Source organism: Heterodontus francisci, chromosome 1 (genome assembly GCF_036365525.1).
Source record: "Heterodontus francisci isolate sHetFra1 chromosome 1, sHetFra1.hap1, whole genome shotgun sequence".
NCBI lineage: Eukaryota > Metazoa > Chordata > Chondrichthyes > Heterodontiformes > Heterodontidae > Heterodontus > Heterodontus francisci.
In genome coordinates, this window is record NC_090371.1 from 283,118,017 (window position 1) to 283,143,630 (window position 25,614).

The 25,614-nt window shown below is 44.6% G+C and overlaps 1 protein-coding gene across 1 annotated transcript; it reads right to left on the minus strand.

The window, feature by feature from the left end:
* Positions 1–1,506: 1,506 nt before the first annotated feature.
* LOC137377182 (MOB kinase activator 1B-like) lies at positions 1,507–24,513 on the minus strand. Its single transcript, XM_068046616.1, has 6 exons — positions 24,058–24,513; positions 16,192–16,358; positions 14,723–14,816; positions 6,390–6,523; positions 5,066–5,229; positions 1,507–4,035 (listed from the first exon to the last, which is right to left on the minus strand). The coding sequence occupies exons 1-6, from the start codon at positions 24,069–24,071 to the stop codon at positions 3,958–3,960; spliced, it is 651 nt and encodes a 216-aa protein (XP_067902717.1). The 5' UTR covers positions 24,072–24,513; the 3' UTR covers positions 1,507–3,957.
* Between the last annotated feature and the right edge of the window lie 1,101 nt (positions 24,514–25,614).

Sequence of the window (25,614 nt, forward strand, 5' to 3'; positions counted from 1 at the left end):
GACTGACTGGATTGCTATACAGAGATTCAGCACGGACCCGATGTGCTGAATGGTGTTTTTTGTGCCTTAATAAATACGATAAAAGTCTTGCATATATATGGCATATATTCTAAGCCACATATGGAGATAGAACGGATAGCGTGGATAGAAGATTGGCTAGCTAACAGGAAACAAAGAGTAGGCATAAGTGAGTAATTTTCTGGTTAGCAAGACGTATCAAGTGGTGTGCCACAGGGATCTGTGCTGGGGCCTCAACTTTTTACAATTTATATAAACGACTTGGATGAAGGGACCGAAGGTATGTTTGCTAAATTTGCTGATGACACAGAGGAAAGTAAGTTGTGATGAGGACATAAGGAGGCCACAAAGGGATATAGATAGTGTTACGACCAGATGAGACAGGGTCTAGGGGTTCCCTCTCAGCCTTTGCCTGGTTTATCCGTAACAGGGTTTAATTTTTAAAATCGCCATGTTTTTAGCTCTCCCTTAGTGAATCCTTGTTCACTGCTTTCCAATTGTAAGGCAAAGAAATCAGACAGGTTTTCTTAGATTTAAACAAGAAAGATGGAAGTTTATTAATCTTAAACTTTAATCTGGTTAACGACTACGACCGGGCTAGCATGCATACGTGATAAACACACACGCAGATAGAGACAGAAAAAGTAGAAGGAATAAGGGGGAAATGTTTGAGGCAATATCTGGTAGTTATTTACGGTCCTTTGGGTTTAATGTGGAGTCTTTGGTTGGCGGTAAGTCTTGCTGTTCTTTGGGGCCCAGTGCACGCTTTAACCTGTTTCGATGTAGGAGTCTTTTCTCTCTTGAGGTTTATGTGCGTTCAGTGGGTCCGGAGGCTTGTGAGAAAGCAAGAGAGAGCCAGCCAGGAGAGAGACTGTCTTGTTCCAGGTTCAGTTATAATCTGCAGTCTGTGTTTTCAAACTGTCCTCTGAGCACAATTCAAACCTCCAAAGTTGGCCAGCAGGTTAGTCATGTGACTAAGTTTTTTCAACAAATTCTCCTGTGTTTGTGGATTCCAAAGCTCTTGGTGGGGTGGGGGTGGTGGGGGGTGTAGTGCTGTCTCCCACCCTGACAAGATGTGGATCACCATTGCCCAGCCCAATCTCAGTTAATTGAATTACTGAGCAATTCTTTTGTCTCTCCAAGCACTGTCTCTTAGTTATCAAATTTTCTCCAGCCAAATGTCTGGTGATCTCTTGTAAAACAAGTTATTTCTTCACTCCAGCGACAGTTTAAAATTAATGTTCATACAACAAAGTTATGCCTCATTCTTGGCAAGTGGGGGTCTTCATGACAACAGGTTAAGTGAGTGGGCAAAGCTGTGGCAAATGGAGTATAATGTGGGAAAATTTGAAACTTTCCATTTTGGCAGGAAGAATAAAAAAGAAGCATATTATCTAAATGGTGAGAGATTGCAGAGCTCTGAGATGCAGAGGGATCTGGGTGTCCTAGTGCATGAATCACAAAAGGTTCAGCAAGTAATTATAAAGCTAATAGAATATGATTGTTTATTGCGAGAATTGAATACAAAAGTACAGAGATTATGCTTCAATTATACAGGGCATTGGTGAGACCACATCTGGAGTACTGTGTACAGTATTGGTCTTCTTATTTAAGGAAGGATGTAAATGTGTTGGAAGCAGTTCAGAGAAGGCTTACTAGACTAATATCTGGAATGGGCGGGTTGCCATTCGAGGAAATGTTAGTCTAGGTTTGTATCCACTGAAGTTTAGAAGAACAGGAAGTGACTTGACTGAAACATATAAGATCCTGAGGAGTCTTGACAGGGTGGATGTGGAAAGGATGTTTCCTCTTGTAGGAGAATCTTGAACTAGGGGTCACTGTTTAAAAATAAGGGGTCGCCCATTTAAGACAGAGATGAGGAGAGATGTTTTCTCTCAGAGGATCGTGAATCTTTGGAACTCTCTTCCTCAAATGGCGGTGGAAGCAGAGTCTTTGAATATTTTTAAGGCAGAGTTAGATAGATTCTTGATAAGCAAGAGGGTGGAAGGCTTTCGGGGGTAGGCGAGAATGTGGAGTTGAGGTTACAATCAGATCAGCCATGATCTTATTGAATGGTGGAGCAGACTCGAGGGGCCGAGTGGTCTACTCCTGCTCCTAATTCATATGTTCGTATGTATATTAAGGCAGGGCAAAGGTAGGTTTCAAAGTGCATGTTAAAGGATGTGAGAGTGTTTGGGGAGGGAATTCCAGAGCTTAGGGTCCAGGCCGCTGAAGGCACGGCTGCCAATGGTGGAGCGATGGAAATCGGAGAGGCACAAGAGGCCGGAATTAGAGGAGTCCCGAGATCTCGGAGAGTCATAAGGATGGAGGAGGTTAAAGCAGCTTTCTAGATAACACCGGGTCAGTGTCACCGCCCAGGCAGGTTTCAATCACCTGAGAGGAAGAGGGGGATCCTCCAGGGTATTGTTTTCCCTGATTGACCCTGGGGTTTTTCTCTTTTTTTGTGCCTCTCCCAGGAGATTACAGAGCTGCAGAGAGGAGTGGTGGCAATGGGTGGGGATGAGAGGAAATGTCCAATCACAATGCTCTGGCGATTATGAGGGGCAGATTCGATGGACGAGCTGGTCTTTCCCTGCTCTGCAGTTTTCTTAACTTGGTAACTGTGCAATGGAAGTGTATTCCTGTTCATTCTCTCCTGGCCAATGCTTTGTTACCTTTTGCTTTGCACTGCACATTATGATAAAAAGGAAACTGTACCGTGATACAGTACCACAATCATAAAATCATACAGCACTCCTCCACTTTTTCCCCACAGTCCTGCAAATTTCTCCCCTTCAAGTATTTATCCAATTCCCCCTTTTGAAAGTTACTATTGAATCTGCTTCCACCGCCCTTTCAGACAGCGCATTCCAGATCACAACAACTCACTGCGTAAGAAAAAATTCTCATCTGCCCCCTGGTACTTTTGCCAATTACCTTAAATCTGTGTCCTCTGGTTACTGATCCTTCTGTTACTGGAAACAGTTTCTTATTTAGTCGATCCTAATTTTGAACACCTCTGTCAAATTTCTCCTGAACCGTCTCCGCTCTGAGGAGAACAATCCCAGCTTCTCCAGTCTCTCCACATAACTGAAGTTCCTCATCCCTGGTCCCATTCTGTAAATCTCCTCCGCACCCTCTCTGAGGCCTTCACTTTCTAAAGTGTGGAGCCCAGAATTGAACACAATACTCCAGCTGAAGCATAACTAATGTTTTATAAAGGCTTTAACATAACTTCTTTGCTTCTGTAGTCTATGTCCCTGCTTATGGAATGCAAGGAACCCATACATTTGCTTTACCAGCCATATTAACTTACCCTACCACTGTCAAAGATTTATATATGTAAATGGTAGCAAAGCAAAAGGTAACACACAAAGATACAGAAGCATAAACACCTGCAATACCACAAAATTTATCAGCAAATCTAACCAGTGTGCAAAGGCTTCGGTGAGAATTTCAAGAAACGACAGTGTTTTTCAGTGAAGACTTTATGAAATATATACAAAGTAGCAGTTTTTATAACCAATGGCTTCCTTCCTTGGTTAAGAGTTGGCCCACAGCATTATTTTGTTCATTATCAAAACATTGAAAAGGAAAAAAAAGGGAACTACACGTTACGAATCTACACAGGCACTTGGATAAAGTAATGTGGCTTCTAATGTTGCCGATGAATTGCATTCTGCGGGCATAGAGGGTCAGGTGCTGTGTGCAGTATAATCACGCCACAACTAAAGCTGCCTATGCATGTGGTGATCTGCTTAAAGAAAACCGGTAACGTCTATAATCATCTTGTCTTAAGCCTTCAAATAAGGACTCAAAATTTCATCAACCGCTCGGACAGGGTGCATTTCACAAAATCCATCCCAGCGGTATGCTAGTTGCTGTGTTAAAGAGGAAAAATGGATTGCATTTCTCTTCAGCTGATTTTTTTCCCCCTTTCTATCTGTCCTTTGTGGTCAGTTTTTCAATCAGTTCATGAAGTGGGGCCAGTTCCTTCCGGTCTATGAGATTAAACTCCTGGAAAATGAAAGAGATGGTATATTACTGTCTGGTTATCCAATTTATATGTGGTTTAGTGACACCTTGCAGGGTTATTACAGGAAGGAATGGTCCATGTCACCTGTGCTGATCCTTTACATGGTGGGTGCTCATAGCATTGTTGTTGGTGAATTAAAATGCAAATTTAAAAAAAAAGCAAACTTTTCCTTTCTGTCATACGAACATACGTATGAATTAGGAGCGGGAGTAGGCCACTCGGCCCCTCGAGCCTACTCCACCATTCAACAAGATCATGACTGATCTGATTGTAACCTCAACTCCACATTCCCGCCAACCCCCGATAAGCTTTCACCCCCTTGCTTATCAAGGAACTATCTCCCTCTGCCTTAAAATTTTTAAAGACTCTGCTTCCATCGCCTTTCGGGGAAGAGAATTCCAAAGATTCACAACTCTGAGAGAAAAAATTTCTCCTAATCTCTGCCGTAATTTTTTTTTCCGCTCTCCTAATCCAATTTTCCTTTCCCTCTCTTTATTTCTCTTTCTATACCTGATTTGACACTGAATTCACCCACTCTAACTTACACTTCCTGCTCAGTCCCTGTGCTGTTAGTTTCACAATCATTCAGATTGATTAGTTATGGAGATGCACAGTTGCCTGTCCTGTTCACTCAGGTTTAGTTGTCTGGTTTCTCTCATTGTGACATTACCAGCTCATGCTCTCAGCAATTTGCCACACAAGAAAAATGAAAACCTTAATGTATGAGGGGAAAGTGTAACTAACAGCAAACACCAATAGATTCACTCCCAAGGCAAATTATGGCACATTAATGTGTGGCTGTTCCTGAAATGTTACAAATAATTGTACGGAATGCCGGGAGGTGAGAGAGGGGAGGGAGGTGTTGCCCCGTCATGGACTTGCACCCTATATTATTTAGAGTGGACTTGGACTCTGTAACAATAAGACACATGGTTCCTGTCCAAGTCGCTTGCTAAGTTATCCGGGTTTGAATTCTCGCACCTCGTGCGTAAATTCCACAATTGGACGTACCTGAATAAAAAAGATAAAGTGTTTGAAGGAAGTGTTCAGGTGAGCTTCTTCCTGCAGCTGGATCACAGAATCAAAGTGCTGATGGTAAATGTGAGCGTAAACCCGGAACAGGCGTTTCAGGATGGTTTTTGCCACCGACATGAAATTCCTGGGAAAAGGAACACCTAAGGAAAGACAGAGAGAGAGAGAGAGAGAGAGAGAAGGCTTATAATTCTACTGCACCATGCTGATGTTAAAAAGAAAGACTTGCATTGCTTTAGCACCTTTCACAACCTCAGGATGTCCCAAAGCGCTTTACAGCCAATGAAGCACTTTTTGAAGTGTAGTCACTGTTGTAATATAGGAAACACAGCAGCTAATTTGCACACAGCAAGATCCCACAGACAACAATGTAATAGTGACCAGGTAATCTGTTTCAGTGATGTTAGTTGAGAGGTAAATATTGGTCAGAACACCAGGGAGAACTCCCCTACTCTTCTTTGAATAGTGGCTGTGGGATGTTTTACATCCACCTGAGAGAGCAGACAGAGCTTCGGTTTAACAGCACCTTCGACAGTGCACAGTGTCAGTCTAGATTCTAATGCTAAAACCTTGAGAGTGGGACTTGAGCCATGATAATCTGACTCATAGCTGGGCATGCTACCCACTGGGCCACCGGTGAGAGTCATTCATCTAGAGAGTCTCCTTGTGAAATGAGTAACCCCCACTCATTGTCTTAATCAGCTATGTCGTTCCTTTAAAGCAGAAAACATCCCCAAGCCACCGTAGATTGGGGAATGGGTGTAAGAGGGAAAGAAAGGTGAAAAAAAGCAAAAAGGGTTAGGGTTTGCACAATGGACTGAATGACCTCCTTCCACATCTCTGATCCTAACCAAGAGCACCAAAAAGAGAGATTGATTGGCGAATTGCCTTTGCTGCTCTTTGTAAGATCATAATGTTTGCAAAATTATCGGTGGCTGCATTTTCACACACAACAACAACTGCACATTTTCAAAGTATTAACTGTAAGTGAAGCATTCCGGCAAGTGTTGAACGGGGTGATGAGGTGCTGTAAACGTCTCATTACTGTCTAAAGAGATACCTAAAGGGGAGGGGAACAAAATAAGACAATGTGATTGGAATTGGCAAAGATCAGTGAACCAAGGTACTGTTCTAGGTGCTGGAATATTGGATTAATAAAAGAACTTGACCAACATAACAGGAAGAGAAAACGCCAAATATTGTGCCCTTTAATTAAACATACATTACCCAAAATTCACTGCCACACTTTTACCTTTTATTTACAAGGGAATTGAGGATTTAAATCGAGCTTTTAAAGCGTTACCTATTTTGGATGGGAAGTGTGTCTCATCGTCCAGCTGGTCCTGTACCCAGGTCATCAGGTAATCAATGTATTTTGGTGCTGAACATTTAATTGGTTTCTTAATGTTTGTTCCATCAGCCCAGTGATACTCGTATCTGGAAAATGATGAGGAGAAACAGACAGGCAGTGCTATTATTATACAAGATAATTACATTGGACTTACAGACAGAAACAGGACATGCTGGGGTTTGTGCTCTGCATGAGTCTCCACCACAACCTGACCAGCATATCCTTCTATTCCTTTCTCCCTCATGTGCATATCCAGCTTCCCCTCAAATGTATCGATGCTATTCACCTCAACCACTCCCTGTGGTAGTGAGTTCCATATTCTCACCACTCTCTGGGTAAAGGAGTTTCTCCTGAATTCCTTATTGGATTTATTAGTGACTATCTTATATTGATGGCCCCGAGTTTTGGTCTCCCCCACAAATGGAAACATCTTCTCCATGTCTACCTAATCAAACCCTTTTATAATCTTAAGATCTCTATCAGGTCACCTTTTCTCAGTTCTAGCATCATCTTTGCAAAGTGTTTTAACCAAATAACTATGTCTTCTCGTCACCTTGATGTAGTTCATTAAAAGAAAACTTCAGAACGCACTTTTGCGGTGTAGTCAACAACACGAACGGCAAATTATATTTATATAGTGCCTTTAGTATCCCAAAGCACTTCACAGGAGCATTATAAAACAAAGTATGACACCAGGCCACATCAAGAGATATTAGGACAGATGACCAAAAGCTCGGTCAAAGAGGTAGGTTTTATGGGACCCCTGGGGACAGGAGCAGAGGCAGGGGGTCATAAAATTGCGTGGGAAGGGCTCGGGGTGGAGTGCCCATCATCTTCCCAAGGTCTTCCAATTTCAGGGAAGGTGGAGGGGCCTGCCACTGCTGGGTGATGCAGCCAAGTAAAATATGATGGCCTCCTAGCGGGGTCAAGGGTCTCTCGTTTGCAGCAATCTAGGGCCCCTGGAGATCCCCCAAAGCAGTGATCAGCTAAGAGGAACACTCCCACCCTCATCAAACCGCCCCCCCCCCCCCACCCCCAACCCTGTAGCTGAGGCCTGCAGTAATGACCACAGCGATCCTAACCCCACTCACTGGTCCTGGGTTTTTGCCATCCGCCATGCCTCCTGCAGTACCGACAGTGGCCACCGCTCCCAGTGGCAACGCTGGTACTGCAGAGCTGCCAGCCTTCCGATTGGCCAGCAGCTGTTGGAGGTGGTAAATCAACCCTTTAAAGTGACAGTGGGCAGTTAATTGTTGAATTGCAATGGGAGACCAATGGAGGGCAGAGGTGGGGTCTTCCCCAGCTTCTGGCCTGTTGCTGAGACCCCCATCTTCAGAATAAAATCCAGCCCGTAGGTTTTAAGGAGTGTCTTCAAGGAGAAAAATGAGGTACTGAGACGGAGAGGTTTAGGGAGGGAAGTCCAGAGCTTAGGGTCTAGGCAACTGAAAATGCGGCCACCAATCGTGGAGCAATTAAAACCGGGGATGGTCAGGAGGCCAGAATTAGGGGAGCACAGATATCTCAGAGGGTTGCGGGGCTGGAGGAGATTACAGAGATAGGTAGGGGGTGCGAGGCCCTGGAGAGATTTGAAAATAAGACTGAGAATTTTAAAATCAAGACATTGCTTGACCTGGAGCCAAAATAGATCAGCGAGCGCAGGGGTGATGGGTGAACGGGTCTTTGTACAAGTTAAAACAAGAAGTCATTGTTGTAATGTTGGAAACTAGACAATGTGCACAACAAGCTGCCACAAACAGGAATGTGATAATGACCAGATATTCTGTTTTTAGTGAGGGATAGATATTGGCCAAGACACCAGGGAGAACTCCATCGCTCTTTTTCAAAATAGTTGCCATGGGATCTTTGACATCCAGTTGAGGGGGCAGATCAGGCCTCAGCTTAGCATCTCATCTGAAAGACAGCAAAATCAACAGTGCAGCACCCACTCAGTACTGCACCTCCAACAGTGCGCAGCAGTCCTTCAGTACTGACCCTCTGGCAGTGCAGCACTCCCTCAGTACTGACCCTCCGACAGTGCAGCGCTCCCTCAGTACTGACCCTCTGACAATGCAGCACTCCCTCAGTACTGACCCTCCGACAGTGCAGCACTCCCTCAGTACTGACCCTCTGACAATGCAGCACTCCCTCAGTACTGACCCTCCGACAGTGCAGCACTCCCTCAGTACTGACCCTCTGACAATGCAGCACTCCCTCAGTACTGACCCTCCGACAGTGCAGCACTCCCTCAGTACTGACCCTCTGATAGTGCAGCACTCCCTCAGTACTGTCCCTCTGATAGTGCAGCACTCCCTCAGTACTGTCCCTCTGACAGTGCAGCGCTCCCTCAGTATTGAGCCTCTGATAGTGGAGCACACCCTCGGCACTGCACTGGGAATGTCTGCCTAGACTTTAGTGCTCATGTCTCATTTTATTTCCTTTTAATATGCAGGATTATAATTAAGATTTATTGGACAAGCAGTGATTGTTCTAAACAAATTGGGCCCCAGACCATAAACGAGGCTTCTCTATGACTCTATTGGTTGTACTGCAGCCAGAGGGGCCCCTCACACTGAGCCATGGAGCCTGGCAACACTCTTCTGTTTAAAGAATAGTTGAATTTTCCAACCTTGCTGCACTATGCAGAGTAAGGGGAGGTGGTGGTGTCGTGGTAATGTCACTGAATTAGTAATCCAGAGCCCAGGCTAATGCACTGAGGACATGGGTTCGAATCCCACCACAGCAGATGGAGAAATTTGAATTCAATTAATAAATCTGGAATTAAAAAAAAAGGCTAATCTAATGATGACCATGAAACCATTGCCAATTGTTGTAAAAAAACCATCTGGTTCACTAATGAAGGAAATCTGCTGTCCTTACCCGGTCTGGCCTACGTGTGACTCCAGGCCCACAGCAATGTGGTTATCTCTTAAATTCCCTCTGAAATGGCCTAGCCAGCCACTCAGGTCAAGGACTATTAGGGCTGAGCAATAAATGCTGGCCTAGCCAGCGACGCCCACATCCCGTGAATGAATATAAATAAAAGTTAAAAAGGTGCAATATCGGGGGAGGCTAAATAAGTACATGAAGGAGAAAGGGATAGAAGGATATGTTGATAGGGTTTAGGGTGAGAGGAGGATTGTGTGGAGCATAAATGCTGGTACAGACCAGTTGGGCCGAATGGACTGTTTCTGAGCTGTACATTCTATGTAATGCTTTGTAACTCATGGGACCCACTGAACACACTCAAAACCTTTGTGCCCAGTGTGCTCCAAGTCATCAGTAAATGCCGCTCGATAATGTAGCATGTGCTAAAAATGGACACACAGATCCTGGTTATGTGCTGTTGCCTGTACCAGGACCATCCAGCATTTCTGCATTCACGAGTCATGTGCAAAATGAGCTTTGCCATTAGCGAGCATACATCTCAAACTGTGGAACCTGGTGTTGTGATTCAGAAATTATCCATTGGGGTGAAATTTGCAGGTTATGAATGAACAGCAAAGAGGAGCAGTGGAACGAATTGGATAGAAGAGCCAGCAGAGACTCAATGGGCCGAAAGGTCCTCCTCCTGCACTGTAGCATTTTATGAGGCAGCTGCGTTCAGAACAACCCTTTCCAAACCTGTCAGTCCATAAAATTCAAACTGGGCAAAGCAGTGAAAGTGTAACACAAACCAGAAATTAGAAGAGTGTTGCCAGGCTCCATGGGTCAGTGTGAGGGGCCCCTCTGGCTGTAGTACAACCAATTAAATAGTTTGACTGCAACTTTAAAAGCACAAAATGTCTGATCGAAGCACAGTGCCTTAAAGCTTGGTTTATGGTCTGGGGCCCAATTTGTCGAGGACAGTCACTGCTTAAAGGTTTCAGTTTGGACAAACAAGGCACAAAAGCAGAAGCAGAATATATTATTTTGGGTTTGTCACATGATTGTGACACTGATCTCAGTGCAGTCAGGAGGTCAAATCATTGGACATCGTCAATGAAATCATTTTTTGAGAATTCAAAATTGTGCAAAATCCTGTTTCAGACACTCTTAAAACTCTGACTCCGGTAAATAATTTGACTGCACTCTTTTGTGAGGAACTCACCTCCTGATTCCCCAAAGCCTCTCCACCATCTACAAGGCACAAGTCAGGAGTGTGATGGAATACTCTCCACTTGCCTGGATGGGTGCAGTTCCAACAACACTCAAGAAGCTCGACACCATCCAGAACAAAGCAGCCCGCTTGATTGGCACCCCATCCACAAACATTCACTCCCTCCACCACCGACACACAGTGGCAGCAGTGTGTACCATCTACAAGATGCACTGCAGCAACGCACCAAAGCTCTTTAGACAGCATCTTCCAAACCCGCGACCTCTACCACCTAGAAGGACAAGGGCAGCAAATGCATGGGAACATCACCACCTTCAAGTTCCCCTCCAAGTCACACACCATCCTGACTTGGATTTATATCACCGTTCCTTCACTGTCGCTGGGTCAAAATCCTGGAACTCCCTCCCTGACAGCACTGTGGGTGTAACTACCCCACATGGACTGCAGCGGTTCAAGAAGGCAGCTCACCACCACCTTCTCAAGGGCAATTAGGGATGGGCAATAAATGCTGGCCTGGCCAGTGCTGCTCACATCCCATGAATGAATAAAACAAAAACACAATTACTTTACAACAACATGCATTTATATAGCGCCTCTTATGTAGTAAAACATCCCAAGGCTCTTCACATGAGCGTTATAAAACAAAACATTACACCAAGCCACATAAGGAGTTACCGCGTTGGTTTTTCCTGCAGGCTTTGGAACCCTGACCTCAGGACCAAATGGGGGTCATGACCCTGTACTTGCTGAGGTGAGATTGGCAGTACAATCTTCTCAAAGGCGGCCTCCACAATCACCATCCTCGGAGGAGTGGATCTAAATTAAAAATTACCAGGGCCAAATCCGCTAGCCCCCTTGGAGCAGAGGGGAAATGTACCAGAGCCCCTCTCTTTGGGGTATGGAGCCTCCAGTTCCCCAACCTGTCACAGGGAGGCCACCTCCATGGGGCCCGGTGACCTCCGCACACAGCGGGGAGGGGGCTGCTCCACTGCCAGCAAGATGCTGGCGAGGTCACCAAACTGTGGTCTTAAACACGTTAACTGGCTGCCCATCTCCGTGGAGCAGGAAACCAATCCTACTGCTAGCTCACCCCGGGAAAGCTCCCCACGTGGCAGGAATGTGTCGGGAAACCATCGCGACGCAGCTCCCCCCTATTTTCCCACACCCACTCCCCCCGCAATCCCCACCCCCATCTCCAAGTCCGCCATCGGTGCCAGAAAAATTCAGCCCATTTGGGCAGATGACCAAAGAGGTAGGTCTTAAGGAGCGTCTTAAAGGGAGAGAGAGGTGGAGAGGTTTAGTGAGGGAATTCCAGAGCTTGGGGCCTTGGCAACTGAAGGCTTAACCACCAATGTTGCAGCGATTAAAATCAGGGATGCACAAGAGGCCGGAATTAGAGGAGCGCAGAGATCTCGGAGGGTTGTGGGGCTGGAGGAGGTTACAGAGATAGGGGAGGGTGAGGCCGTGGAGGATTTGAAAACAATGATGATAATTTTAAAATCAAGGTGTTGCCAGACATGGCATGGTGGGTGAATGGGACATAGCAGAAGTTAGGATTTGTGCAGTCACATCCAGTGCAATATTGAGGGACTGCTGCCTTATTAGAGGTATCGTCTTTTGGATGAAGCATTAAACCAAGACCCTGTCTGTCCTCCCAGGTGGATATAAAATATCACATGGCATTAGTTTGAAGGAGAGCAGGGGAGATATTCCCATCGTCCTGGGGTCAATATTAATGCTTCAATCAACATCACTAACAAAGCAGATCTGGTCATTAGCACATTGCTGTTTGTGGGAGTTTGTGTGCACAGTTTGTCTTTCCTACATTACGACAGTTACTTGACTGTAATGGGTTTGGGATGTTCTGAGGTCATGAAGGGTGCTATATGAATGCAAGCCTTTCCTTCTTAATTCCATGTCACAGTTAATGCTGTTCTTAAGAGGCCCTGCTAGATGTAGAATGATACCATATCTAGTGACGTTAGTTAATCATATATTTGCAAATGATGTAGTCAAGCTCGTTATTTAAGCCCAAGGTTCAAACAGTATCTGAAACAAGGTCTTACACAATTTTGAATTCTCACGTGATAGCCTAACTGTCAATGTCCCGTGTACATCTCTGCACAGATGTGCTGACAATTGCGTGCAGTCATATGACAAACCAAAAAAGAGGTTCTGCTTTCCTCCCTTTACTTATTAAAACTAAAACCTTTAAAATGATGGCTAAGCTAAGTGGACAACCTTAAACAGGTTCCTTTGCAAATTATTAATTGAAAGAACTTGCATTTATATAGCACCTTTCACAACCTCAGGATGTCCCAAGCACTTTACAGCCATTGAAGTACTTTTGAAGTGTAGTCACTGCTGTAATGTAGGAAACACAGCAGCCAATTCGTGCACAGCAAGATCCCACAGACAGCAATGTGATAATGACCAGATAATCTGATGGAGGTTGAGGGATGAATCGTGATTGGAACACTGGGGAGAACTCCCCTCCTCCTCTTCAAAAATCATGACCATGGGATATTTTATAATGGGAAGGCAGACAGGGCTTTAGTTTAATGTCTGATTTGAAACACAGCACCTCTGACAGGGCAGCACTCCCTCAGTACTATAGTGGGGGTGTCAGCCTGGATTAGGTGCTCAAATCTCAGGAGTGGGTCTTCAACCTACAACCTTCTGCCTCAGAGATGAGGGAGCTACCAACTGAGCCACAGCTGTCACCTTGAATGCGGTGCATCTCCTCTGAAAGACTCAAATCTTTTCAGGAAGTGAAAGTTTAGTACTCAAAAGCCCCGACATATTTTTCTACTAAGTGCAGTGAAGCATAATCTGACAAAACAGAGCAAAATCTCATTTGTACACAAAATATCAGATGGTAAAGTCTAAAGCACATTCCATTCTCCATCATAATGAACACAAAAATTGTCGCTTTTAACAATATTTCATTTGAAAGGACAATCCAAGGCTTCCTAACTTAACCAAGTTTATCTCCTCTACCCCCCACATGTTATTGGTTTAAAAAAAAACTCCCAGCTAATTGTAAAACATTGAGAGCTACAGCAAAGGGCGCTAGACACTGGATCAAAGTCAGGATCTTTATGGCAAATAACAGTAGGGTGGGAGTGTTGGGGGACCGGCGGGAGGTAGCAAGGAGCTTTGGGGAGCACAGTAGACCAGAAAGAAGAACTCTGCAGTTGTCAAGTTGAGCAGTAATAAAATTGTGCCAAAAAGGTTTTGTGTGGAGTTGGGTGAGAGTGAGGTCAGGGCAGATGTGTTGGATGTTAGGGTGTGGGTATAAGGGGTACAGGTGATGGAGATGGTGGAGGGGGATCTGAAACTCAGAGTTTAATAGGACTGAGAGTTAGTGAAGTATTTGCCTCAATCTGATCAACTTCCCTGGGATTGGGAAAGGGGAGGATTTTACTTTGGAATTGACTTGACAATTCCAACACTCTCCTGGCCAGCCTCCCACCTTGCACCCTCCATGAACTTCAGCTCATCCAAAACCCTGCTGCCCATATCCTACCTCACAATGAGTCCCATTCACCCATCACCCCACGACTTCTGAGCTCGCTGACCTACAGTGGCTCCCGGTCCAGCAAAGCACCCTGCACGTCCCCAACCCAAAAAACATTTCTGTCGTCCAATCCTTCCCCCCACCCCCCCATCCCTCAAATGTAAAATATCTCCTTTCAGTAAAATGAAAAAGACCAGTGGAAACACACAGCAACTTCAAAGCTCTCTGGAGATTGTACACCTGTTCACTGGTTTCCTGCCAAACAACTACACTCAATGAAAATGTGTAAAAGAAGCAGCACTTCCAAAATAGCATCGTCTACAACGGCTCCTGTCAGGCAAAGTCAGCGTGACAGTGGAGTGCACTTCAAAGCAATTCACAGTGTAACGTTTTAAGCCCTGTGAGCGGAGATAGGGTGCATTATAAACGCAAAGTCTTTCTCTCAGAACGAGTGAGTACAGAAATACATCTGACCAGAAGAGTCAGCTTAAAATAAATTGCTTTGGTTTCAGGCTAGCACAGCGCAATTTGTTCAAATAATCTGTAAATGGTACATTGCCGTCATTACCAGGGCGTTGGTGCAAAAAGCTGGCTAATTAACCCTCAGAAATAATGGACAGATTAAACAAGAACACGGATAATATGCAAGGATTTAAATTTGGGACTCACTTTGGACCAGCAGACATGACAGTGCAGCTCTCCTCAGTACAGAAATCTGTTATTGTCCCGTACAGCAGGTTTATCTGATTGAAGAAGTCTACGGCTAGGTTCATTTTTGGATAAAAAGATATCACAAAGTTACCAAAATTTACTATGTTAATATTTGTGAATGTCAGAGGCTTTCACATTCAGTGAAACAAGGGCAAGATCCTGACTAAAGGTCATCGACCTGAATCGTTAACTCAGTTTCTCTCTCCATAGATGCTGCCTGGCCTGCTGAGTATTTCCAGCACTTTCCGTTTTCACATTCAGTAATTAGAATCATACAGCACAGACACAGCCATTCGGCCCATCGTGCCTGTGCTGGCTCTTTGAATGATCTATCCAATTAGTCCCATTCCCCCCACCCCCCCGCTCTTTCCCCCATAGCCCTGCAAATTTTTCTTTTTCAAGTATTTATCCAATTCCTGTTTTGAAAGCTACTATTGAATCTGCTTCCACCACCCTTTCAGGCAGCGTGTTCTTATTCAGTGTTGCAGGTGAGATGTTAAGCGCTTGCCCTCCTGTTCATGTGTTTGTAAAAACTCTCAGCAGCATCTTTTTATTCTTCCCTGGGTGTCCTGGTGAACATTTATCCCTCAAGCAACACTATCAAAACAGGGCAACTGGTCATTATCACACTACTGCTTGTGGGATCTTGCTGTGTACAAATTGGTTGCTGCGTTTGGCAACATTTCGAAAGTAATTGGCTGTGAGGCACTTGGAGACACCTTCAGGACATAAGAGGCAGTACAGAAATGCAAGTTTTTTCTTGTTTACTTTCAACTTAACAAAGTCCATCAATATAAACTCCCCATAGGGCTGGTGGGTAAAGTGTGAACCTAGAAAGAATAAAACAAAGACTTGCATTTTTATAGCGCCTTTCACAACCTTGGGACATACCAAAGTACTTTACAGCCAATGACGTGCGGTCACTGTTGTAATGTAGGAAACACAGCAGCCAATTTTCACACAGCAAGATCCCAGAAACAACAATGTGATAATGACCAGATAATCTGCTTTTAGTGATGTTGGTTAATGGTTGAGGGACAAATATTTGCCAGGACACCAGAGAGAACTCCCCTGCGCTTCTTCGAAACACTGTCCATGAGGCAAATTTCATCTCAGACCTACAACGAATGTGTGTTTGATCCAGATTCGGCACTTGAACTCACACACACAATTTACTTTCACATTTTTTACAGGATTTCTTTTTAAAAAGAGGGGGTGCTGCCGATTGGCCTTTTATGGTCCCACATTGCTCTGCTGTAGCAATTTAGCAAATTGGCCATTTTCAACTGAACCGCGCTCTCCACCCACAGTAATAACTATGTCTACACACTCCAGGATTTAGTTTATTGAATGATAAATCCAAAGTCAAAAAGTACAAATTAAATTCCCAAATGTGATTAAATGAAATCATGTTCTATGTCACTTACTATTGACAGCTATCCATTCATTCAGATCTTCACCGTCAGGTAACATGACAGCCAACCGCAGATTACCACTGCCCAGAGTGGCCTCTGCATGTTTCAGCAGTTCATACTGGTGGGACCCTTCTGGAATGTTCTTCCTTGGTTTGAAGGTCCGAGACGAGCGGTTTCCACTGTAAAGCAATGAATAGCCATGATTAAACAGTACGATAGGAACTTGGAATAGCTTTGTCCTTTTTAAAGGCACAAGGCACCGAGCCCATTTGCCCATCATCTCTCTGATCGCTGACTTGCACTGGCTCCTGGGTCACCAGCCTCCATTTTAAAATTCTCATCCTTATTTCTAAATCCCTCCATTGTCTCACCCCTCCCTATCACTGTAACCTCCTCCAGCCCTACAACCTCTCTGTGAGCTCTGCACTCTTCCAGTCTGACCTGTTGACCATCCCCGATTTTAATTGCTCCATCACTGGCAACCCTCCCTTCAGATGCCTGGGTCTTAAGCTCCGGAATTCCCTCCCTAAACCCCTCCGTCTCTGCACCTCACTCTCCTCCTTTAAGGTGCTCCTCAAAACCCACCACTTTAACCAAGCATTTGGTCACCTGTCCTAATATCTGCTTAAGTAGCTCTGAGTCAAATTTTCTTTGATAACTAACCTATGGATCACATTGGGGCATTATACTATGTTAAAGGTGACCACCTCCAGGCGCGTATCCATTGTCTCTCGAGATAAGGAGGCCCAAAGAAAAATAAATGAAAGTTGTTTAACAGAAATGAATTCACTTGGAGTTATGTTCCAATATTTCCAGAGGCATTGAGCATTGGAAAAGAAAAACACAAAAAAAATTTTTTCAGGGTTTCACAATCGAATCCAAAAGGCCGAAGGAAATAACCAGGAATGCTGGTCTAACAACACCCTTAAAACTACTGGCCACAACCAAAAAGGGATTGAAAACAGAGATTGCTCTGCTGACATGGAACTTACTGTTCTTCTCTCAAACAGCAGTGAGTCTCTGGAATGTGTTGTTGGTTGGTGTGGTGGGAGCTGACTCTCTCTATCCCTTCAAGAGGGAGCTGGACTGGCTCCTGATTAGGGCAGAGATCACATCATATAGAAGGTTAGTGTCTTTACAGAGAACACTTGGATCCACTGGTCTGGTTGTGATCGCCTGAGCGGATGGGTAAGGAATTTTCCAGAGCACTTTTTCCCTTATTGGCCCTAAATTCTTTTTCCTGGTCACAAGGCTGTGGCCATCATGAGGTTTGATGGCCTAGTTGATCTTTGCCTGCCTGTCAGCTTGTTGCTAACAGTAATATTACTCAGAAATTTTAACATCCCCTTTTTATAACAAGAGAAGCATTGCAGTCGGCTAGATTCTCAGGATAACGTCTGTGAGTTGGAAACATGCTTTCACTTCCATTTCTTGTAAACTGACAGTTACCTTTATCCCATTAGACCTCCTTTCTGATTCACGTCCCTCAGCAAAGGGAAACATACTGGACAAAGCTTCTAAAGTTCGTAGCAAATAATATGAGAGGGAGGTTAAGGGGAAGGCTAAGGTAAAAAGAAATCACTGTCCAAAGTAAACTATTAAACTGTATATCAGCTAGTGTACTGTGCACAGTTATAAAGAGGCACTGGAGAAAGTGCAAATAAGATTTATCAGAACTGAGAGGGTTATAAGTATCAGGAAAGATCGAACAGCTGGGATTCTTTAGAGGAGAGAAGGCTAAGGAGTGACCTGATAGAGGTCTTTAAGATTATGAAAGGAATGATGCAGGGAAGATGTTTCCACTTGTGGTGGAGACCAAAACAAGGGGCCATAAGACAGTCACTAATAAATCAGGAGAAACCCCTTTACCCAGAGAGTGGTGAGAATGGGGAACTCACTCCCATGGGGAGTGATTGAGGTGAATATCTTGGATACGTTTAAGGGGAAGCTGGATAAACACATGAGGGAGAAAGGAATAGAGGGATATGCTGATAGGGTGAGATCAAGAGGAGTGGGAGGAGGCTCGTGTGGAACATAAACACCAGCATGGACCAGTTGGGCCGAATGGCCTGTTCTGTGTTGTACGTTCGATGCAATTCCAAATATTTACCCGCATCAAGTATGACAATTGTATCTCTCAGCAGCGGAGGTGGGGAGAAAATCTTTTACACAGCGAGTTGTGATCTGGAATGATGATTGAAGCAGCTTCAATCGTAACTTTCAAAAGGGAATTGGAATAAATACTTGAGGGAAAATTTGCAGGACTATGGGGGAAAAGCAGAGCACTGGGACTAATTGGATAGAAGTTTCAAAGAGCCACTTCTGTGCAATCTGATTTTAACTGCTGTTGTTTTATTTAATCCTAACCCTTTTATCAGAATTGGCAAAGGACTGATTCAGCCCCTTAATCTGAGACTTAGAGAATTGGGGGTAGGCATTAAATAAAATCACTCTGTTGGTGGAGCTGAGGATTAAAAGTAACTGCTACAATCCAAGAAAGATTGTCTTATGATGATAATTATTTATAATAGGCTTTAATGTCTAAACTAAAGATTTGATATCAAAGTTTTGCAAAAATCTATATCAGATAACTGAGCCTTCCGAAGGTTTCTTCATCACTCCAGTTGTAGCTCTTTTGCCTCTAGTGATGATCTCAGGTGCAGATGATGATCAACATCAGTCACAGATGCATCTATGAAAAGTTTTATGACTCTTGCACCCAGGTCTCTGACTATATCAAAAAAGGACGCAGTAATGGCTGTCGTTTCAAATCCAACCAAGGCGAGTTGAGAAGTTGAGTTCACTAAATCTGGTAACCCAGTCCCACAATATGGGGTTGATGTGAAGCCCCCTTGCACAGTGAGAATGGTGCATGGGAGGTGTTCAGATCAGTTTGAGCCCATCGAGCTCAAATATTGGGAAGTCAGAAGCCAATAATCTTCAGTCCCCGCCACAAACTCTGTTCCCTAGCCATCGACTCCATCCTTCTCCCTGGTAAATGTCTGAGGCTGAGCCAGACTGTTCACAAACTTGGTATCCTATTTGATTCTGCAATGAGAATCTGACCACATATCCACATCATTACCAAAATCGCCTACTTCCATCTCCGTAATATTGCCCAACTCCACCCCTGCCTCAGCTCATCTGCTCCTGAAACCCTCATCCATGCCTTTGTTACCTCCAGACTCCACTGTTCCAATGAACTCACATCTTGCAACCTCCATAAACTTGAGCTCATCCAAAACTGTACTACCCGTATTCTAACATGCACCAAGTCCGCTCACCCATCACCCACTGTGCTGGTTGATGTACCTTGGGACTAACTGGATAGCTCTTTCAAAGAGCTGGAACAGGTATGATAGGCTGAATGGCCTCCTTCTGAGCTGTATGATTCCATGAGTACATTCCGACCTGCCCGATTCTCCAATATTTCCCTTGCGTAAACCTAGGATAATCTTTCATTACATGGTAGCATTGTGTAAGTCTGACACGCACACAGACCATTTTACATCACTACCTTAAAACAAAAGCATCAAGTTCTATTGTGGCTCCCCAAGTATTTCCACTCACTGAATTGAGACACAAAGGTTGCACACAACACCAACTTGCATTTATACAGTGCCTTTAATGTGGTAAAACAAGAATATAGTAGTCACGGGGGATTAAACTGGGCAAACCAAATTTGCAGTAATAGTGTGGAGGATGAGTTCATGGAATGTATACAAGATAGTTTTCTACATCAGTATGTCTAGGAACCAATTAGGGAACAGGCTATTTTAGGTTTAGTATTGTGCAATGAGACAAGGTTAATTAATAATCTAGCAGTAAAGGAGCCTCTGGGGAACAGTGATCATAATATGATAGAATTTTATAATGAATTTGAGAATAATTTAGTCTGAAACTAGGATCTTAAATTGGAAAAAGCAAAACTATGTAGGGATGAGGGGGCAAGTTGGCAAAGGTAGATTGGAAAGCTGGACGAAAAGATATGACTGTGGATAGGCAATGGCAAACATTTAAAGAATTTATTCATAATATGCAATAAATATAAATCCCCTTAAGGAATAAAAACCTCACAGGAATAATGGTCTAATGAGAGAAGTTAAAGGACAGGGAGGATTTTAGAATTCAGCAAAGGAGGACCAAGAAATTAATAAAGAAAGAGAAAAGACATAAAACCACATTGTGAAAACTTCTGTAGGTATGTAAAAAGGAAGACATTAATTACAGCAAATATGAACCCCTTGGAGGCAGTGACAGGAGAAATTATAATGTGGAATAAGGAACTGGCAGAGATGTTAAACAAATACTTTGATCTGTTTTCACAGCAGAAGGCACAAAAAACCTTCCAGAATAGTGGGGAACCAAGGATCTAATGTGAATAATAAACTTAAAGAAATTAGTATTCATCATAAAAACTGGAGAAATTAATGGGACTAAGTGGCAATAAGTCCAATGAAGATGATGGCCGACATTTTAGGGTTTTAAAAGAGGTGGCTACAGATATGATGGATTAATCTTCCAGAATTCCCTAGATTGGAGAATGGATCCCGTGGATTGGGAGGTAGCAAATGTAACCCAGCTATACAAAAAAGGAGGGAGAGAGAAAACAGGGAACTAGAGGCCAGTTAGCCTAATATCAGCAGTAGGGAAAATATTGGAACCTATTATTAGGGACATGGTATCAGGGGACTTAGAAAATCACAATATGATTAGGTAGAGTCAACACGGATATATGAAAGGGAAATCGAGTTTGCCAAATTTGCCGAAGCTTTTCGAGGTTGTAATCAGTCGGGGAGATAAACGGTAACTAGTGGATGTAGTATATTTAGATTTTCGAAAAGCATTCGATAAGGTGCCACACAAAAGGTTATTACACAAAATTAAAGCTCACGATTTTAGGGGTAATATATTAGCATGGATTGAGGATTGGTTAACAGATGAAAACAGAGAGTAGGAATAAATGGGAGATTTTCAGGTTCATGGGCTGTAACGAGGGGAGTGCCACAAGGATCAGTCCTGGGGCCTCAGCTATTTACAATCTATATCAATGACTTAGATGAGGGGACTGAGTGCAACATTTGAAGTTTGCTGAGGATACAAAGATAGGAAAGTAAGCTGTGAGGAGGACACAAAGAGGCTGCAAAATGATATAGACAGGTTAAGTGATTGGACAAGAAAGTGGCAGATGGAATATAATGTAGAGAAATGTGAACTTATCCACTTTGGTAGGAAAATTAGAAAAGCATAATATTTTTAAATGGTGAGAGACTGGGAAATGTTGTTATTCGGAGGGGCCTGAGTGTCTTTGTACATGAATCATAGAAAGTTAACATGCAAGTGCAACAAGCAATTAGGAAAGCAAATGGTAAGTTAGCTTTCATTACAAAAGGATTACAGCATAAAAGTAAAGAAGTCTTACTGCAAATATACAGGGCCTTGGTGAGACTTCACCTGGAGTACTGTGTACAGTTTTGGTCTCCTTTCCTAAGGAAGGATATACTTGCTTTAGATGCAGGACAATGAAGGTTCACTAGATTGATTCCTCAGATGGGGGACTGTCATAGAGTCATAGAGAGATACAGCACCGAAACAGGCCCTTCGGCCCAACGAGTTCGTGCCGACCATCAACCACCCCATTTATACTAATCCTACATTAATTCCATTTCCCTCTCACATCCCCACCTACCCTCAATTCTCATACCACCTACCTACACTAGGGGCAATTTACAATGGCCTATGAGGAGAGATGGAGTAGAGCAGGCCTATGTTCCCTGGAGTTTCGAAGAATGAGAGGTGATCTCATTGAAACATATAAAATTCTTAGGGGGCTTGACAGGGCAGATGCTGTGAAAATGTTTCCCCTGGAACATGGGGTCAAAGTCTCAAATAAGGGGTCAGCAATTTCGGACAGAGATGAGAAGAAATTTCTTCACTCAGAGGGTTGTGAATCTTTGGAATTCTCTACCCCAGATAGCTGTGGATGTTCAATCGTTGGAATATATTCAAAACAGAGTTCAATATATTTTGGGATGCTAAGGGAATGAAGGGATCTGACACATTCCAATCTGACCCATTCCGATCTGACCCATTCCGATCTGACCCATTCTGATCTGACCCATTCTGATCTGACCCATTCTGATCTGATGCATTCTGATCTGACCCATTCCAGTCTGATGCATTCCAACCTGATGCATTCCAAATTGACACATTCTGATCTGACCCATTCCGATCTGACACATTCCGATCTGACACATTCCGATCTGACCCATTCTGATCTGACCTATTCCGATCTGACCCATTCCGATCTGACACATTCCGATCTGACACATTCCAATCTGACCCATTCCGATCTGACACATTCCGATCTGACCCATTCCGATCTGACCTATTCCGATCTGACCCATTCCGATCTGACCTATTCCGATCTGACCTATTCCGATCTGACCCATTCCGATCTGACCTATTCCGATCTGACCCATTCTGATCTGATGCATTCCGATTTGACCCATTCCAGTCTGATGCATTCCAAATTGACACATTCTGATCTGACACATTCCGATCTGACCCATTGCGATCTGACACATTCCGATCTGACCCATTCCGATCTGACCCATTCCGATCTGACCCATTGCGATCTGACACATTCCGATCTGACCCATTCCGATCTGACCCATTCCGATCTGACACATTCCAATCTGACCCATTCCGATCTGACCCATTCTAATCTGACACATTCCGATCTGACGCAATCTGATCTGACCCATTCCGATCTAATTCATTCTGATCTGACCCATTCCAATATGATCCATTCCGAACTGCCCCATTCTAATCTGACACATTCCGATCTGACCCATTCCGATCTGACCCATTCCGATCTGACCCATTCCGATCTGACGCAATCTGATCTGACCCATTCCGATCTAATTCATTCTGATCTGACCCATTCCAATATGATCCAGTCCGACCTGCCCCATTCCAATCTGGCGCATACTGATCTCATGCATTCCAATCTGACGCATCCCAATCTGTTTTATGTGTGACTGTGACCAGGATTTTATGTGGCTCCCTGAGGCGGAGTCGGAGGTGGGTGGTGGGGGTGGGGGGTTGGTGGAAACCGCATGGAGTATTGCAATGGGTAGCGGAGGGCAGTGGCCCCATTGCCTCCTTCTTGCCAAGTGATCTTCTGGGAGCAGGATAGACTAATACCGCCCAGATGCCAATTGAGGCCTGTAAGTGGCCTATTAACGGCCAAGTAAGGGCCTCTTCATGCCGCAGTTGGGATGTTACCAGTGGTGGGGTGGATGCCTCTGCTGTGCAGGGAGAGCGTGGGCTTGAGGGGTGGGGTCCCTCCTCTGTGGGCAATTTGTGGCTCACGGAGGACCCCCCGGGGGAACCACTTTACCCTCTGGGACTCTCCCTCCCTCTGGACTGCATGATCACCACCCCCCCCGACCTCGCCAGAGCCTTCCGGACTGTCCCCAGGACCCTGTCTCACCTAATTCTGGCCTGGAGTTCCATTGCTGGACCAGGGTCTGAGGCCTTGGCAGTACTGGCAATGGCCAATGCTCCCGGTGGCACTGCCGATACTGCTGAGCTGCCGGGCCTCTGATTGGCCAGCAGCTCTTGGGGGCAGGCTCCCCGTATTTAAAGGGACGGAGATCTTGTTGCTGGAACTTTAGATTTAAAAAGACTGGAGGATTGCTCCGGTGGGGGGGGGAGGGCATGAAAAGGCAGAGGCGGGCTTTCCACACCTTTCAGCCCCGGCGCTGGGAGCCCCCCCTCCAGCCCTGAATTCAGCCCTGTGCCCAGGAATGGGGGTGGCGGGGGAGTCTCCCTCTCTGGTGGAACCTGCCGTCAAGCAGCCCCCGTACTCACAATAAGAAGCTCATGACCTCATTCGCGGGCTCTTGGGATCCGGGGACAATCTGTGTAATGCGACCCAGGGAAGACGTCACCAGCTGGATCTCGCACAACGTGACTTCTTCCTACTCCTCCAGCAACTGTTGGTGCTTCTCCCGGTACAGGTTCCTGCTGCTCCCGGTACAGGTTCCTGCTGCTCCCGGTACAGATTCCTGCTGCTCCGGCTACAGATTCCTGCTGCTGCTACTATTGCGGGCTTCTGTTCCTTCGCTTGCTGCTGCTGTGTCTGGTGTGTGGGGCCCCACCACTCGCGAGATTGCACCAACTCTTGCTTTGCTGACCTTGCAGTCACCTCCTTGACAGCTCCAGTCAGATTGCTACTGCTTTGACTTGCAGTCACACCACATACACAAACGAATGAGTCTTAGGAACAGAAAATGCTGAGAAACAAATCTCGACACTTGCACAGAAAGCACTGCAAGCACTGCAGGCAGCTGCTTACAACTCGTTCAGTAAATCTGTGGTTATTCTCCCACTTTAACAGATGTTGCCTGACGTACTGTATAATTGCAGCATTGTTTTCAGTTTGTGCTTTTGCATTTTTTTTCCTTTTGTTATCCTGTATTGATAAAACCAGGGATCTTGTAGTACCTGCTGATAGCTAAAGTGATAATGCTTAATAAACAAAAGCTTTCATTTATAAAACCTTTAATTACAATCTCAGAACACTGCAAAGCACTTCACAACTATCAGCAATCCCATTGCAAGCAAATACATAAGCAATTTGCACAGATATTAAATAAGGTGAAAGTTTCACCAACAAAGTGTTTTTTTTTTGCGATGGTGTTAGTTGAAAGGAGTCTGGGAGAATTTGCTGCCTTTCCACTAATCTTTAAGACCACCTAAAGGGCAGATTTTCAGCTAAGCTGTGTATTAGCTGTGACTGTTTGTAACACTCTTGCCTGAGTCAGTGGGTTGAGTGAGCACAAAAATCCAGGCTGACATTCCAGTGCAGTACTGAGGGAGTGCTGCACTGCCGGAGGTGCTGTCTTTTGGATGAGATGTTAAAGCGAAGATCCATCTCGCTCTCAGGTGGATGTAAAAGATCCCACGGCCACTATTTTGAAGATTAGCAGGGGAGTTCTCCCCAGTGTCCTGGTCAATATTTATCCCTCAATCAACATCACAAAAAACAGATGTTCTGGTCATTATCACATTGCTGTTTGTGGGATCTTGCTGTGCATAGATTGGCTGCCGTGTTTCCGACATTACAACAGTGACTACATTTCTAAAGAACTTCATTGGCTGTAAAGCGCTTTGCGACATTCTGAGGTTGTAAAAGGCACTGTAGAAATGCACTCTCTGGGATTATTTTGTGGCCCCCCGAGGTGGGGTCAGAGGTTGGGGGGGCTTGGAATATCACAACGGGTGGCAGGGGGGAGACGGGGTGGTGGGATGTAGGGCTCAATGCCTCCCTGTTGCTAAGTGGTCTTCACAGAGGTGGGATAAGCCAATGACGGCCTTCCCACTCAGAGGCCTATTAACGGTCAATTAAGGGCTTCTTCCCGCTGA